Raw genomic sequence first — 16211 nt, 5'->3', positions numbered from 1 at the left:
TTGCGCATTGGTGTTAGCCACAAAGTCCACACTGCTGTCAGCCTTGCGCTTACAGTTGCCACCTTAACTCGTTGTATTATGTTGTCCCTTTGCATTGCCACTCTTCTTCCTCTTGCTGACTTTCTCCTCATCAGACTCAGGGTCTTTAGTACTATCAGTATCGGCATATTTGACGAGAGCCTCCATGAGCTCCCCCATATCATTATAGTTGCGCTTAAGCCGCCCCAGCTTCTGTTTAAGAGGAAGAAAACGACAATTCTTTTCTAGCATCAGGACGGCTGAAACGGCGTTGATACTGTCTGATGAATGGATAACGGCCGAGATCTGGCGTACTCAATTGGTTGTTGACTCGCCTTCTCCATGGACACAAGAGTCTAAGTCTAGAATCAACATAGGTTGCTTTCATGTGTCTTTAAAATTTTGAATAAAACGCACTTTCGGCTCGGCCCATGATCTGACGGAGTTAGGGGACAATCCTTTCAGCCAAGTGCGTGCCGGCCCATCCAACATCATGGTGAAGTACTTAGCACATGTAGCATCGCTAACATCCGGCATCTCCATAGCCATCTCATAACTCTCAATCCAAGCTTCCGGGGGTTGATCCGCCGTGTAATTAGGCACTTCGCGAGGGCCCTTGATATCCTTAGGCAAGCGCTCGTTACGTAGAGCCGGCACTAAACATGGCACTCCAAGGGTTTGGGAGGTCACACCTTCTTCCAGAGACACCGATGGGTAAGCCGGAGATTGTTTCTAAGCCGCCAGCTCAGCCTCACGCCACGCTCTGCCCTAGTCCACCAAAGCCTAAGCATCATTACCAGCGTGCGGCGGGTCAGGCCTACGAGGCTGGTTGTGGTGCCGCTCACTGATCGACACCGTTGGCGAATCAATGTGCCTACTATAACTCTGGCTTGGACGTGGGGTTGAATGAATCCGTTCACGACTCTATGAATAAGCCGCCTGTTGAGCCACTGCCGTCTGAACAAGCTCTCCGGCCCGCCGTATCTCCATCGCAGCTGGTGACTCATCTTGAATAGGGAGAGCCGCCAATCGGGTGGTCGTGGCGATCATATTGTCCAGAGATTTAGAATAATGGCCCGGGGGCGTCGGAACATGCTGAGGAGGGGTCAAGTTCAAATGCGGGTGGTATGCAGCACGTGGCTGAACCGGTGCTCCAGCTGCCGGTGCCTCAATGGCCCGGTCCGCAACGGGCAGGTTACTAGTTCCTGCCCCAGGTGTATTGAAAAGGTTTCTTGCATCGTACACTGGAGGTAAACGACTCTGATGCCTTTTGTTAAAGACATCATTTGATGCATTCTGGTCCAAGCTCAAACAAAAAAAATCGACTTGAATCCACTCTGCTTCCCTCTCCAAGGCGGCTCGTTCCATCGCCATCCGGGTGTTCTCAGCGTTAAGATCCTCCTTAGCTTGAGCTATCTCAGCACGTAACTTTGCAACGTCCATACTATGTTGCGCTTGGTTCACCGGGGTTACCTCCACCGTCAGCAACGTTGATAAGCCTCCAACAGTTCAGATAAAACTTGAGCCGGCGGGCGCACAGGGCCTCCTGCCCCGGCTGCTGTAGCAGTCGTTGAACCGGAGATCATTGCTGCCGCAGTCGAAGAATTCTGCACCGGCTGCGTACCGGCCATGAATATCGCAACCCGGTTTGGCGGCTCATAGGGGTCCGGAATACTGTCGCCATCGGAACAACCCCCAAGCCTATCATACTGCATTTGATACATATAGGAATTGGTCTCGCCGGTTGAAGACTCATCGCCTGAGTAGACGGCCGTCTCTCCACTGGACACAGATCCTCCTTCCAGATCCACTCCTTGAGTAAAGCCAACAAAGACACACTTCGGGGCGGCTTGAATCTTGGCGGGTCGCGCGCGCTGAGCCGTTTCGACAATGTCGGTGCAGGTGTACGGCTCAGCTTCCTACTCGTCGATCTTGCCGATGAAGACATGAATTCCGTCGAAGGGGACCCGGTACCCATACTCGATTGAGCTGGCCTCGGGGGCCCAGCCCGCGTCATCGATGTAGAGCTTGCTGCGGCGACTCTTAGTCATCCGGCCTACAGTGTATCCCTTAATCCCTGCGAAGTTGCCCTTCAAGAACTCGAAACCACCGTGCTCTGGCCCCACGGTGGGCGCCAACTGTCGTGGACTTAACATGGCAGATGTCCTAGCAAGAGGACTTAGGTGTGGAGCCATCGCTGCTAGGTTAGCTTGAAGGGGTTAAAAAGGGACAAAGGACACAAAGAGTTTTACCCAGGTTCGGCCCCTCTCAACGAGGTAAAAGCCTACTCCTGCTTTAGGTTGTATTGCTTGGGTTTTGATTATCAGGGAGCGAATATGCTTGACCTAGTTCTCGATCTGTTGTTTCTTATGTTAACCAGCCGCCGGGTCTCAGCTTTATATACATAGGTTGAGGCCAGGCGGCTTACAGAGTCCCGGCCGGCTCACACAACGTGTCCAGCTCGGTTTCTAACAATACTTGCTTTACATAACAAGTTAAACACATGTCGGCTCATCCCTTTGGGCCCTAAGTCGCCTCTGGGTCTTGGGCCTTCAATAAGCTTGGTTCATGAACTGCCATCTTCACATCTTGGGCTTCTTCATCTTGAGCCGCCCGTAGCATGACTCGGCCCCTCCTGGGCGGGTCATACCTAGTAGTTATATCCCCAACAAGTTGCAAATGATGTTAAAGGGAAGCAGAAGTTGCATGGAGTTAATATGAAGTATACTAGCCCGCCTCCCCATGTTGATGTGGCTGGTTGGATTAAGCCGCCTGAGAATCATAGAAAAATTAATGTTGACGCCTCTTTCAATGCAGCCACAGGATTGGCCGTGCTGGGAGCGGCTGGCAATGATAGTTTTAGTGATATTGTCTTCTGAACGGGTTGTATTTTTCATGGATGCTGAAATGCAGAGGAATCTAAAGTCCAGGCCCTATCTTTTGGCCTCAACCCGGCTCATAAACTGGATTTGATCCAGGTGCAGTTGGAGACCGATTGCATCGATGTGGTGGCCGTTGTGAGTGGTAGTAATGTTAGCAGGGCCAGCTGGTGGGCTTGCTATGAGAATTCTAAGGATATGATCAAGGAGTTTGGAGCTTGTTTTGTTTCCAAAGTCCATAGGGAGAGCAATGTGGACGCGCATGAGCTTGCTGCCTATGCTAGAGTGAATGGGGATTTTTCCTTTTGTTAGTTGATGTGCCACATGTTTTGAAACATGTAATTGCTGCTGATTGTAACCTAGGTGTGTTGATATACATGAAGCTCTCCTTATCCTCAAAAAACAAAATCTTGTAATTTCTTGGGATGATGACCCTCCGCATTTTCCTATATGTGTTTGCCAGCGGTGTAACAATTATTTGAATTGAGTAAAGTGTGCCACAAGTTGAAAATAAAATTTGTAGAAATACTCATTTGAGACACACAAATTGAAACTAGATTCAGATAAGTAGGTGCATAATTATACAAGTGCCCACAACATTTTTTTGAACATACAAGTGCCTTATACTTAATTATAGAAATGCTACCACTAGATTATTGAGAGGCAGGATTGATGGTAGTGGTGGTAGTTGGACACTGGGTCCAGGTGGATGGCCCCACGCAGACGCACGGACCAACTCATTCCCTTCCTTCCATCATCGCTGTCCGTCCGTCTGGTGTAGCATTTCTGGTTTCTTTCTTTCTTTCTTTCCAGCGAAGCGAAAAATTGCAATTTGCAGCATAGCATTTGGGAAAGTGAATTGCACGTCTTGATCATTGATCAAACAAATTCCAATCCACCCGCTCTCTGCCTCGGATCATCCATGGATCATCGCCGCTGCCATCACCACGCCGGAGAATTCGGTCAGTAACCTCCTCCTCCTTCTCTTCTCTGTATCAGCAAGCAAGCAAGCAACCGCAGACCTGAATGAGTATGAATCAATGAATCAACCAATCGATCGATCGATCATTCGCAGTGGCGGACGTGGTGCTGTGGCGCCGAGGCCGGGCCGACCTTAGCGCGCTGCTGCTGGCGGCCGCCGTCGCCTCCTGGATCCTCTTCTTCCACGGCGCCTCGGGTTACACGGCCGTGTCGCTGGCCGCCGACGTGCTGCTCCTGCTGCTGGCGGTGCTGTACGCGTGGTCCAGGGCCGCGCGCCTCCTCGGCCGCCCCGCCCCGCCCATCCCGGACCTGCAGCCGGCGGCGGAGGAGCTCGCCGCGCTGGTCCGCTCCGGCCTCGCCGGCCTCGCCTCCGCCTTCCGCCGCGTCGCGCAGGGCCAGCCCGGCTCCGGGCGCGTCTTCGCCTGCCTCGCCGCCGCCGCCCTGCTCGGCCGCGTCGCGCGCGACCTCCCCACCCTCTGCTACGCAGGCAGGCACCTCCATTCTCTTTGCTCTGCTTTCTTTCTTGTCTCATCTCAACTGAACTGAGTAGTATCTTTCTTTCTTGAGAATCCGACGCCATGGTTGTGGCGGACTGTAATTGGATTGCCTTTGTGGCAGCAGTTGTGGTGGGCGGGCTGACGATCCCGGCGGTGTACCAGAGGTTGAGCATGGAGAGGTACATGAGGCTGGCGTCGCTCAACCTCTACAGATACGAGGTCTTGTACCAGAGCTTCTCCCTCACCTGCTACCTCAGCGCCAGGGACTACCTCGTCGAGCTGCTCAAGGAACCATGACCTTGATTCATTCCTTCATGAGCGATGATGGATGATGCGACATCGATGAGCTTCTTTCTGCCTGCACACCTCTCAGATTGTTTTTCGATTCATGAGTGATGATGGATGATGGATGTTTTTTGATCCACGATTGTTTTTCCAGAGTGTGCCTGCTTAGATAGATTGATTGATTGGGTTGCTGCTGCTTAGGGCTGTTAGTTTGTGAGGTTGCTCGCTCGCTCTCAGTTTTTCTACATAGATAGATGCAGGAAATGGTTGTGTCTGTGATGTGATGAACTATTTATGGCTGGAGATTGTCATAAATAATTTGGTTGATTGATTTGGTTGGCTGTTGGCGTCTGAATGTATCTAATTTGATGGCTACCATAATTGTTTCGTTTGTTTACGTTGTTTTTTTGGTCACTCTGCTTGCATGCTCTGCTCTGGATGAGATTGAGATGCATGAATTGCTGTCGACTTGCAGTTTGCACTGCATTTTCTTAAGCTGTGATGAAGCTGGAGATTAATTTGGTACAACAAACACCAATCATATCAGGCTACAAACTGAAGAAAACACCTTCATCTGCACCAAACCAAACCCACCTGTATCTCTCTCTATATGTACCAACCTAGTTGCTTACTGATGATTCATCCAACTCAAGATTCTTCGATCTGCAACAACTTTCTTTACATCCACAGTTTGCAAACAAAAAACCAAACATCAACACCATACCATACCCTACTCATCAGGATACCAAATTCACAACTGCAAGCAAATTATCACCAAGTCAGGATGGAGATAGATACATATGATCCCACAATACATACCATCAGCCATGCATGGTCTAGCTCTAGCTCTAGCTCTAGCTCTAGCTCTAGCTAGCTAGCACATCATCCAATCCAAGCAAGGTTAAGCTAGGTTCAGGTTGGTTGGTTCAACAACGCCAACACCACAAACGGTAACATCCATGGGAACGTTCCCAGCGGCACCCGACACAACGGACCGACTTACGGGCACCCTGGATAACAGCTAAAGTTCCAGGTGCCATCTAGATAGTACATAGATAGATAGGTACTAGTAGGTTTTATTTATACAGACGCACGGTTCAACCTCCACTGACAGAAAGCGGCATCGATCAAGTTCAAGAGCAGCATCAGATCAGCAGAAGAACATGGAGCTCCTCACTTTCTCGTGCAGCCGAGGCAGCTCCGGCACCGGGGCGCTGCCCGCAGACGTGTGGCCCCCTCCCTGGCTCGACGACGTGTCCGACATGTCCTCAAACTTCATGAAGGTGCCCACCTGCGCCGCCGCCAGATGCGCGTACGCTATCGGAGCAGCTGCCAAAACAAAACACACACCAACATAAGCAACCAAGCGCACACATGCGGCATTTGCAAACACAAACACAAACAGCAGCGAGCATGAATGGAGTCTTGAAACATACCTACTGATATCGCCGTCGTGCTCCTCTGGTACCTGAAACAAAGAAAACGCCACACCAACAGGTTCAGACACAACAAGAATGACCGAAGCCTAGACTGGTAGCAACATCATATGATATATAGGCTGTCCACATACACATAGGAGAGCGAGTGCACAAACTCCTGGAGCTCATCCCCACTGAAGCCGATCTCATCATGCAGAACATGGTAATGCGTTGGCCTCGACGTGCCCTGCCACACAAAAAACAGAGCAACTCAAGCACACCCTACCTACTGCTACATTGTGCTAGGGAACCAAAAACAGAGCAGAAAGCAGAGTTTACTACTCACAATCATCCCAGCATGCGCGCACATGTAGAAGTCAAAGTTCTTGGGATGGCACACTTGTTTATCCACCACAGTGCCTACACAATATGACATGGACACTTGCTGTTACAATCTATCGTTTCGTTTCACAGAAGAAAACTGGCATGCAAACCCACGTATAAAAAGCAGTGGACTTCTGAAAGACGTCTGCTTACCAGGAGGAACATTTTCTGGCGAGTTTGTCTGGAAAAACCTGGTATGATGGTTTTTCTGAGCAACAATGACCGTGAACTTGGGCTCCCACTTGTCGTCAAGGCACTTGCATGCCTGCATTGGTTGGTTAAAAGTAGACCAAATGAGTGACGCTGTCCAGCTCCAGCACGGGATAATTACTGTAAGAAGCACAAGTTGGGATCGAATAAATACACTACCTCAATGATCTGCTCAAGCTCAATGTTTATCACCTGAGTAAACTGGCTTTCGCTAACTCCATCCCTGAAAGTAGCATGAGTTATATCCATTTTCAGCAGAGCAACATTTGAGGAACTACAAAAAATTACTGCTATATATTAGCAAATACTCCTAGTAGTTTCACAACTTGGTACCTGAAAATAATAACTTGGTCTGGCTTTCGCTTCCCAGAGCTAGTGTAGAAGTCAATAAGAGATTCCCTGGAAATCCATTCCATTCCATTAGGGGAGCGTCCAACAAAGCACAACATACATACTACAAACACCCACACACAGTTTGGACAATGAACTGGACTCGAGATTGACACGTACCGAATGAGGCCATCATCTTCAGTTCCCCGTGGTTTAAACAGGGAAGCCATCATCTCCTGTTTGGGTGACTGAGTGTGCACTGTTGCTCTGTATTTAGAGATGAGAGGCCACTCACGAGAACTCACCACCTAAACAAAATCCAAAAGCCATAGTTAGTTACAAGCAGTTAGAACAGAAACACTTTGAAGATAAGTAATATCAAGCACCAACAGTAGCATAAATTTGTGGCTTAGCGTTCTGCAGCTTCCAGTCAGTGTTCTAGAACACGATATGCAATTCTAAGATGCTCAAGGACTAATGTGGGCTCAACCTACTGGCCAATATATGCACTTGTTTGTATTCAAAACTGATTGATGACATTTATTATCTAAAAATATGTAAAGTTGATCAATGACAGTCTGTTTATAAGAATGTATCTGAACCGTGGGATTACTCATGGCTCATTTTCCATATCCCAATTTCTAGGGTTATACTTCATCTATGTGGTATATACAACAATAAACACTACTTGAAGGAAACTGTGAACTGGTTTGTTGACAGTTAATAAAAGACAGGAGAGAAGAACATAATGCAACCCTGAATTGCGAGCAAAGTTTAAGAAACAACCCTGAACTACAGAACCATCTACTTTACAACCTCAAACTTCCAAAACCAGACAAAAATCAACAGTCTCCGGTCAAACTGGTTTCATCTCTGTTTTGAGTGGTTTTGACCAGTCAAAAGCCTGGTCAGCATCCCAGTCACCCTGCCACGTCACTTTTGACCGAAAAATTGAAGTGCCCAGAAAAAATTGAAAAAACTCTAAAGAATGAACACCAGTATGATATTCAATCTGTGGAAATTTGATAACTGTTTGTCAAACAGATAAAATATTAGAAGAAAAATGCACATTCAGGAACATTTTGGGTCCAAATTTGGCCAAGAAATGTAAGTTTCCAGAAACTTTTGAAAAAAAATCTCAATCATGAACAATACTATGATATTCAATCTGGGAAAGTTTGAAAATATTTTGCCAAACCGATAAATAACTAGATGATAAATACACAATCAGGACCATTTTGGGTCAAAATTTGGCCAAAAAATGGAAGTTCCCAGAAAGAACAGTTACATAACTTTTGGCCAAAAAATACTGTGAACTGATTTCTTTGACTGTTGGAAAAAAAAAGTTAGTCAGCAGGTTAAATTGGGTTACATGAGATTATCAGCGATTTTTTTCCCATCACATGGCCATAAGGAACAGTTACATCATGCATTCATGGTTTGAGGGGCCTAGTTTTGTCAGGACAAATCCACACAAGATAGCATAAAGAAACCTTGCAGAATTGTGAGCAGATACCAACGACAACTCGGGATCCTATCTTCATGTTGAAGATCTAAGACATCATCATCTACGGATGAAACCTGAGCTACTATTCATCAGAGAGTAAAAAATACGTATCCCGCTTACCGCAGCAATGGAAGGCCTGTCAGATTGGCCAGGTTGACCATGCGAGACATCCATGCCCAGGATGATAGTAGGCACCTTCCCCACAATGGGTATTGCACGGGCTGCTTCAATTTGAAGCAGTGTGTTGAGTCCACCGAGCTGGGGTGGAAAGACGAAAGCGACAAGCCTTAGCATACAGACACAGTAGCCCATAAATAAATACAGTTATAAGAAAGAAACCAGGGTTGGTCACGTCAACAAACCTTAGCATTTATCTTGAGTAGCAGATTACTCAAGTACTGGTCATTGACTCTTTGCGGAGCTAGACATTGGGTGACTATGCCGAAATCAGCAAGACACTTCTTCTTCCAAGGACCTGCAGCAGATTCAAGCAAATATATATTATGTATGGTTCCCCAACAGTTGATCATGTTTATGGGGATGGGTAACACAACCAAAAAGAAGATGAACCAACCGTAAACTTCGCAGTTCTTCCTCTCAGGGAGGAGGCACAAAAGAAACAAGGGTGCTCCAGGTAGCTTGGCCTTTATCTGGGCAAACATCTCCTCCACTCTTCGTGCCACCGGAGCTCGTCTCAGTGACGGGCTCTCTTCAATTACAGTGTGAGGGTCCTCATATTCCTGCAAACAAATGAAGTTCAGCAGCAGAACAGAAGAAAAACTAAGAGAATATGTTGTAGAGAAGTGGGAACATACGAGTCCCATTCCAGTCGCGACCCTTTTAAGGTCATGGACAAGACCACGAAGATCACAGCGTGCAGAGAAGTTGACGACGGACCACCTCTTGACAGAGCTGGTCCTAATCAGCTTCTGAAACAAAAAAAGAATCAACAAACAGAAGGGACATTGATAGAAAGACATATTAGAAAGAGAGAGAAATGTCGACCTTCCTCGCAATATTCCAGCGCCCGTTGCGTGCGAAGAACTCTTCACCGTTGCCAGCTTTCAGCTACATGATAGAACGCTTGATTAGATACATATTCTGAAAAACATCGAGCTTTCATTTGGAATATACTAAGCTTGGAAAATTATCACTGGCTAACCTTGGGAGCAGGCAGGACCCTCCCTTCAATCTGGGTGAAATTTTGCGCAATTTGAATGCCACATGCCTTCAGCATGGGGTCAGCATCATAGTTGCTACGCTTAAGTGCCTTGCATATAAAATAGATTAGAATGAACTGTCAGTTGATTGCCAAATCACTAAAAACAGCAAGTTATATATATGTGGTTGCATCATGCAAGCTAAAATCTAGATGATCACTCACATCATTAAGTGTTGACATTCTTTCGTGAGGCTTCTGTCTTGACTTCTCGACAAGCGAAGTCCTCTGCATAGTTGACAGAGCCTTCGTGTATCTTTGCAGAGGAACAAGCGTGCAAAGCTGGTCGCACAAAAAGTTCACATCAGGACTTGAGAAGAAATTTCAGAAGGGTGTAAAACAGCAAGTCTGTGAAACAAACCTCCACGGGGAAATACGTCGGACGCTTTGGCCTCCCAGCATTGATACAGGGAAGATTGCCAGAATAGCGCAGCTCTATTCCTCTGTTCTTCACAAAGTAATCATAGACAGTGATCTCAACAGTTTCAGTGGTGTCCCCATTCCTCCGCCTCAACGGGAACCTAGTTAAACATGCAAATCACAAAGCAATGAATAAGTAGCAGCAAAATGCACAACATAGAACAAGCTAGAAACAACAACAGACACCTTTCTGAGGGATACTATAAATTACTGCAGTGATGATTTTTGTGATCACAAAAAGTAATGCCCCGTATGATGAAGATATACTCTCTAGCTAGCTCTAAAAAGAGTTGTATACATTTTATCCTTCACTACAAGATCTTTTGTATATCAAAAAAATATTGTGTCCATACTTGGCAGTAACTTTGTAAATAGGAATTAATGCTGTATATGATGATGAAGGTTTACTCTCTAGCTAGCTCCAAAGTCCAAACAGAGGTATATTTTCGATCCTTCACCAGGAGATCTTGTATAAATCAAAACTACATTTTCTGCACATAATTACAGGCACTAACTCTGTAAACAGGAATTGATAATGCTGCTGATACTGTGGTCACAACAGATATTGTATATCTGATGGAGAAGATTGACTCTCTAGCTAGCTCTGCTCTAAACAGAGTTGTATAAAATGAATAAAGCAGTAAGGGGGAACTCTCACATCTGTTCGTTGCAATTTCTCTCGCTCAACCCAACAATCTTGAACTCTGAATTTGCAGGAGTGGTTTTTATCCTCAAGTTCTTGAGAGCACGCTTGGCCTGTTAGTCAAGCAGGCAAATTAGATATGGTTGCACGCCTGACTGTTCACAAAATATCATCAAGAACACAAGAGATGCAACTTACCTTCTGCCAGTCGATTTTGTCAGGGTGGTCAACTTTCTGGTTAGCGAGAAGAAAGTCAATGACAGGACCAGGTTTAACTATCATGGTAGTTGAAACATCTGCAAGTTAAAAGAATTTTGCCACGCAAATGTTAGATCGTCTGTAGCCCTCGCAACATGAACGGTGGAGTTTATACAAGAATACTGTGGTGAGATGCATACCAATGTTTAGGGAGAGTCCACTCTGTGTACCACGGAAGCTTGAGTGAAATCCCCGGCACCCCATCACACCACCGCCCAAGTCGACGAAACTGCTAGGGTTGTTGTGGAAGAACGACTGGCGAACTAGAAGGCAGCCCCTGTGGTGCGGATAGTCAGAAGACATAAACTGCATTCATGAGGCCGCTTAAGCACGGAAGGAACACGTATGGAGGCATAGGAGTGGATACATACTGTTTTGCGGAGTGCTGCCTGAGAATGATGTCAAGCACTCGAAGTGCCTCGAGGGAGTGCTCCGATTCCTGGCCTCTGATGGCGTGCCCAATTGCAGCCATTGGAATTGTTGCCGCAAAGTTGAGCTCCACCTTGAAGGTCTTGGCCTGGTAGGGTCTCCTCACCCTCTTCTGGTCACCACCTCCAGGACTACCGTTGTTGTTATTACCTCCAGGACTCCCGGCAGCAGTCCTACAACCAAGTGAAACAGAGTTATATACCTTATATACCAAACACTGAGCAACATAGGAACAGACAGTATGCAGGCAGGTCAAGAAGGAGCAGAACTCACTTGCCACTACCGATGTCTTCCAATACCACGATGAACTCATTGTTGATCTGTGGAAGAGCCCCGATGGTGAAGAGGCTCTTTTCACCATCATATGCAAAGTCCTTGTCCGCGAGCTCAGAACGGTAGGTGTGCTGCAGCTTATCAAGGACCTTTCTGCCGATGCCCTTGCTGTCGACTGGCGTATCATCCTCATACTTGAGATTAACCTACGCATCACCAAAGGATAACACAGCTACCAAGTCAGCATGAATCCTACTAGTTGGTTGTGAAACTAGCTAGGAAAGAAAGCAAGTGTGCTTCTTACATAGTAGTGGTTGAAGAACTCCTCTGAAGGCTTGACAGAGACTTTGTAGTGGTTGGCAAGCAGCTGGATGGGCTGGCCCTTCTTTCCCAACCCATTGGGAGGCCTGGCCATTATGTGCCTCCTAGGCTTTGCTGGTTTGCTTGGAGGTGGCGGTGGCGGTGGCGGTTCACTCTCACTGGCAGCAGCAGCAGCAGCATCTTCTGCTACGATGGGCACCACGTTGGGAGGCAGAGGGGGTGGTGGTGGCAACTCATCATCAGCCGGCTCTCCATCATGCGGGTCCATCCTGAGCAAGATCAAAAGGACAGCAATGATTAGTAAGTAGTGGTAGTACCAAGACAGGAAACAGAATTTGATTCCAGGATGACCAAACAAACGTCACAAAAGAAATGGTTCGGCTATGAAGAACATTTACTCTCCAGCTGCTGTAAACTGTAAGTTATATACATGTTATCATTCACTAGGAGATCTTGTATATTAATGAAAGGAAGGTGTACATAACTAGGCGCAGTAACTTTGTAAATAGGAATCAATGATGGTGCTGATATTGTGATTGCAAAAGTAATGCTGTGTATGACGAAGAAGATTTACTCTCTAGTCTCTAGCTGGCCCCAAACAGAGTTATACATTTTGTCCTTCACAAAAGCAATAATGATACTGTGATCACAAAAGGAATGCTGTGTATGATGAACAAGATTTACTCTCTAGCTAGATCGAAACAGAGGTACATTTTCTATCCTTCAGCAGGAGATATTGTATGAAACTATAAATCAAAACTATACTTTCTGCGCAAAATTACAGGCAGTAACTTTGTAAACAGGAATTAATAATGATGCTGACAGACACTGTGGTCAGAAAAGAAGATATTCCTGAATCCTATGATTTGTCAACCCCAAAAAATGCATCGCCCCGCCAGATAGAGGCGTGATGCCCAATTAGTCACATCACAGTCTAGAGCATGCAGAGCATTTTGCTTGCTTCTTTTTTGCTAGGGAAAGAGGTCAGATATGTACTGTACAGAGAGCACAAAGATTGATGGCTAGGGAACAGAGAAAAGTAGACAAGAAAGATTGATGAAAGGAGCTTTACATTGAATCATTTAACCTATCCCAGGGAATTTAAAAGGAGCATTTAGAGCGTGCATTTTGTTTGCAAGAAGAAGAAGCCTAGCCAAAAATGAAAAACCCCAAAACCAAAGAAGCTCATCCATAAAAAAGAAGCTCAAAAAAAGAAAAGAAAATTGGTGCGCATATTTTACAAGCAGTATAATAAATGAGCGAAACAGAGGTTTTGTTTCAGAATGCTATGACATGTGAAGCCCAAAAAATGCATCGTCAGAGAGACAGGTGCATCACTTGTCACATCACATCACGACTAGACATTTTTATTTTTAAATGCATGCTAGGAAAAGGGAAGATGCGTACAGTACATACTAGAGAGAGAAAGAGAGAGCAGAAAGATCGATGTAGAAAAGAAGAGGAAGGTTGATGAAATGGCCTTTAGATTAGATTGATTGAAGCCAAGAATTAAAAAGAAGCAGAATGCATTTTGTTTTGTTTTATTTTATTTGTAAGAACAAAACTAGACAGACAAAAAAAAATAAGAACAAATCTCTCCCTATCCCTTGAGAAAGAAAAAACCCCAAAGCTGAAGAAAGAAAACCTGAAAAGTTATTAGGGCGCAGAATGCATAATGGTGTGGGGTGGGCAGTACAAACAACAAAACAAATCTGTGTGTGTTGAAGAAGGAAATGCACAGCACTAGTGCTAGTGTTAGTAAAAACAAGAGAGTGAGAAACAGGTGAAGAAAGAAAGAAAGAAAGGCTTTTATTATCTAGGCTCTTATCTTGTTCTTTTCTTATCTAGGCTCTGGAACTAGTATTAGGGTACTTTTGTGCTGTATTGGAAAAAGGCTTTTATCTTGTTCTTTTGTTACCTAGGCTCTGGAACCAAAAGGGAGAGAAGCAGTAAATCCAAATCTATCTACATCTACATTAATTTAAAAAAAAAAAGAATAGATAGATTGGTAAATGGAAGCAGCTCAAGAAAGAAAGAAAGAAAGAAGAAACGGGAAGAACCCTAAAAACTAACCCACCCACCCTAGCCGTGCCGAGGGGACGAATCTGGCCTGGCCTGGCGTGGCGCGAGAGGAAGGAAAACCCAACCCTAAACCCTAGGATAGGATAGGATAGGATAGGATACATTGCATTGCATTGCAGCGGGCGGATGAATGAATGAAATGGGGATTGATTTGATTAAGATTAATTTACTAGTACAAGGAAGGAAGGAAGGAAAAGGAAACAAGGAATCCAACCCTAGGAAGGAAGGAAGGAAGGATGAGGGAAAGAGAGATTAACAAGGAATGAACTGGAAGGAAGGGTGGAGGGAGTGATTACCAACCGGCGATGCGAATGCGAGTTCCGTCGCGGCGGCGGCGGAGGTGTGGTCTTCTCTGATCTTGTCTTCTCCGGTGGGGGTGGGGGTGGGTGTGGGTGTGGGTGTGGTCTTCACTCCCCCTCCCTCACTCTGCTCTTCGTTCTTAATGAGAAGAGGAGTAGTAGTAGTAATGGAGGAGGAGCCCTGCTCTGCTCTTTTCTTGGGTGCGGTGCGGTGTTGGGTGTTGGGTATGGGTACTCTCCTCTACTCTCACGCCGGCGTGGGTACCTAGTACTATCTCCGTCTCGCTGAACAAGTCATTCGCGTAGTTCTAGGTCGACGATTTAACTATCTAAATATGTAAATCAAAGCAAAGCAAAGCCATGTGGACGGACGGACGGCCAGGATGAGTCCTCGGCCGCGTCGCTACCGTCATCAGTCCGTTGGTGCGCGGCTGGCCTGCTCTACCGCGCCGGATGACCCGCTCGCCCCTTCACTCAACCACCCAACTGTCCTGTCCTGTGTCCTCTACCAAATCAATCTTCCAACCTCCCCTCCATGCACTTGCAGTGGCACACGGTACGACGGCCGCGTGGCCGGCCAGCACCACACCTCCCCTCCCTCCTGCTCCACACCACCACCACCACCACCACCGCCACCATGCATGTCCCTACTGCGCTCTCTCTCCGTGGAAGGAGTACTAGTATACTCTGCATTCATAAAAAAAATTCTAGAGGACCATTTGGATTTTCAAGCCTTTTCTTTTTCACCATACTATTTACTACTGCATTTAGGAGCCACATCAAATAAATCTTCTTCCATAAACCTCTTCCTTCTATTTCTTCTTCTCTTGCTTTCTTACTTACTATTCATTCTTTCTTTCTTTCTTTCTTTCATGTTGCATTATAACTACACTCCTCACCCCTATTTCCTACTCTACTATTGTCTTCTAATAGAGAATTCTCTTCAACAAACACAACCTAAGAAAAAAAAAGGTATGTCACTAATACACATAATACATACATACATACATACAAATACAACCTCCTGCTTCGACCCCTCCCCCCTCTGGCGGTCGGCCAAGAGTGAGGAGGACGCACATCTTGTGTGATATGTATACTAGTTGGTTTTTCCTCTCCAATAAATCAAATCCGCTTCCTTCTCCCAAAATGTGGTTGAGCTTCGTCGTGCCCATGCTCGACACAATAAAGCTCACGAAGCTGAATATGAGGCCATTCTCCGGCCTTCCGTTGAGGAGGGGATTTGCGAGGCCCTATATTTGGATTTATCTTCGTCTGCCACTCCTTTACTCCATAGTGGAGAAAAGGGATGGGTCCCAACTCGATTCTTGCGATCATATTTGTCACCAAGAAGCATGAACGAGGCGATAATAGTGTATGTGGTTCTACTTTGTCTGATCCTCTTCGTAAACAATGACTTGGTTGTTTTTCCATGTTTTAGTTTTGGTCGTTATGACTGATGCTATGTACCACCGTCAGAGATGATTTCAGCAAATCCCTCGGTAGGGCATCCCGACGTGGTGACTAGGTAGCAGGAGAAACAAGGATGCGAGTTTGCCCAGGTTCAGGCCCTCCGACGGAGGTAAAACCCTACTCGTGTTTCGTGTATATTGTGATTGGGGTGTACAAAGTATGGTATAAACCCCAAGGGATTGTATCATGTCTATCAACTAGCTCGACCCCGGCTTATATAACATACCACCCCCTACAATTACACAACCTAGTCGGCTACGTATGTGGGGAGGAGTCCTCCACGACTCC

The 16211-nt window shown here is 46.2% G+C and overlaps 2 protein-coding genes across 3 annotated transcripts; one reads left to right on the top strand and one right to left on the bottom strand.

Annotated features, from left to right (window-relative positions):
- Positions 1 to 3602: 3602 nt before the first annotated feature.
- On the top strand, positions 3603 to 5035 carry LOC123150158 (reticulon-like protein B12). Its single transcript, XM_044569974.1, has 3 exons — positions 3603 to 3859; positions 3973 to 4365; positions 4500 to 5035. The coding sequence occupies exons 1-3, from the start codon at positions 3820 to 3822 to the stop codon at positions 4670 to 4672; spliced, it is 606 nt and encodes a 201-aa protein (XP_044425909.1). The 5' UTR covers positions 3603 to 3819; the 3' UTR covers positions 4673 to 5035.
- A 368-nt stretch (positions 5036 to 5403) lies between these two features.
- On the bottom strand, positions 5404 to 14687 carry LOC123150147 (protein argonaute 4B). 2 transcript variants are annotated; one of them, XM_044569963.1, is made up of 23 exons: positions 14455 to 14687; positions 12056 to 12341; positions 11752 to 11957; positions 11421 to 11651; positions 11190 to 11326; positions 10990 to 11087; positions 10807 to 10904; positions 10090 to 10249; positions 9894 to 10010; positions 9672 to 9779; positions 9515 to 9577; positions 9325 to 9438; positions 9084 to 9249; positions 8872 to 8984; positions 8630 to 8767; positions 7183 to 7310; positions 7006 to 7071; positions 6832 to 6895; positions 6616 to 6727; positions 6425 to 6498; positions 6231 to 6325; positions 6097 to 6128; positions 5404 to 5989 (listed from the first exon to the last, which is right to left on the bottom strand). In XM_044569963.1, the coding sequence occupies exons 2-23, from the start codon at positions 12338 to 12340 to the stop codon at positions 5811 to 5813; spliced, it is 2784 nt and encodes a 927-aa protein (XP_044425898.1). In that variant the 5' UTR covers position 12341; positions 14455 to 14687; the 3' UTR covers positions 5404 to 5810. The 2 variants fall into 2 exon arrangements, with proteins under 2 accessions (XP_044425898.1, XP_044425888.1); XM_044569953.1 differs by having other exon boundaries at positions 14451 to 14686.
- Between the last annotated feature and the right edge of the window lie 1524 nt (positions 14688 to 16211).

This window comes from Triticum aestivum, chromosome 1B, assembly GCF_018294505.1.
Source record: "Triticum aestivum cultivar Chinese Spring chromosome 1B, IWGSC CS RefSeq v2.1, whole genome shotgun sequence".
NCBI lineage: Eukaryota > Viridiplantae > Streptophyta > Magnoliopsida > Poales > Poaceae > Triticum > Triticum aestivum.
The sequence above is the reverse complement of the archived record's forward strand: the minus strand, read 5'-3'. Positions and strand labels throughout refer to the sequence as shown.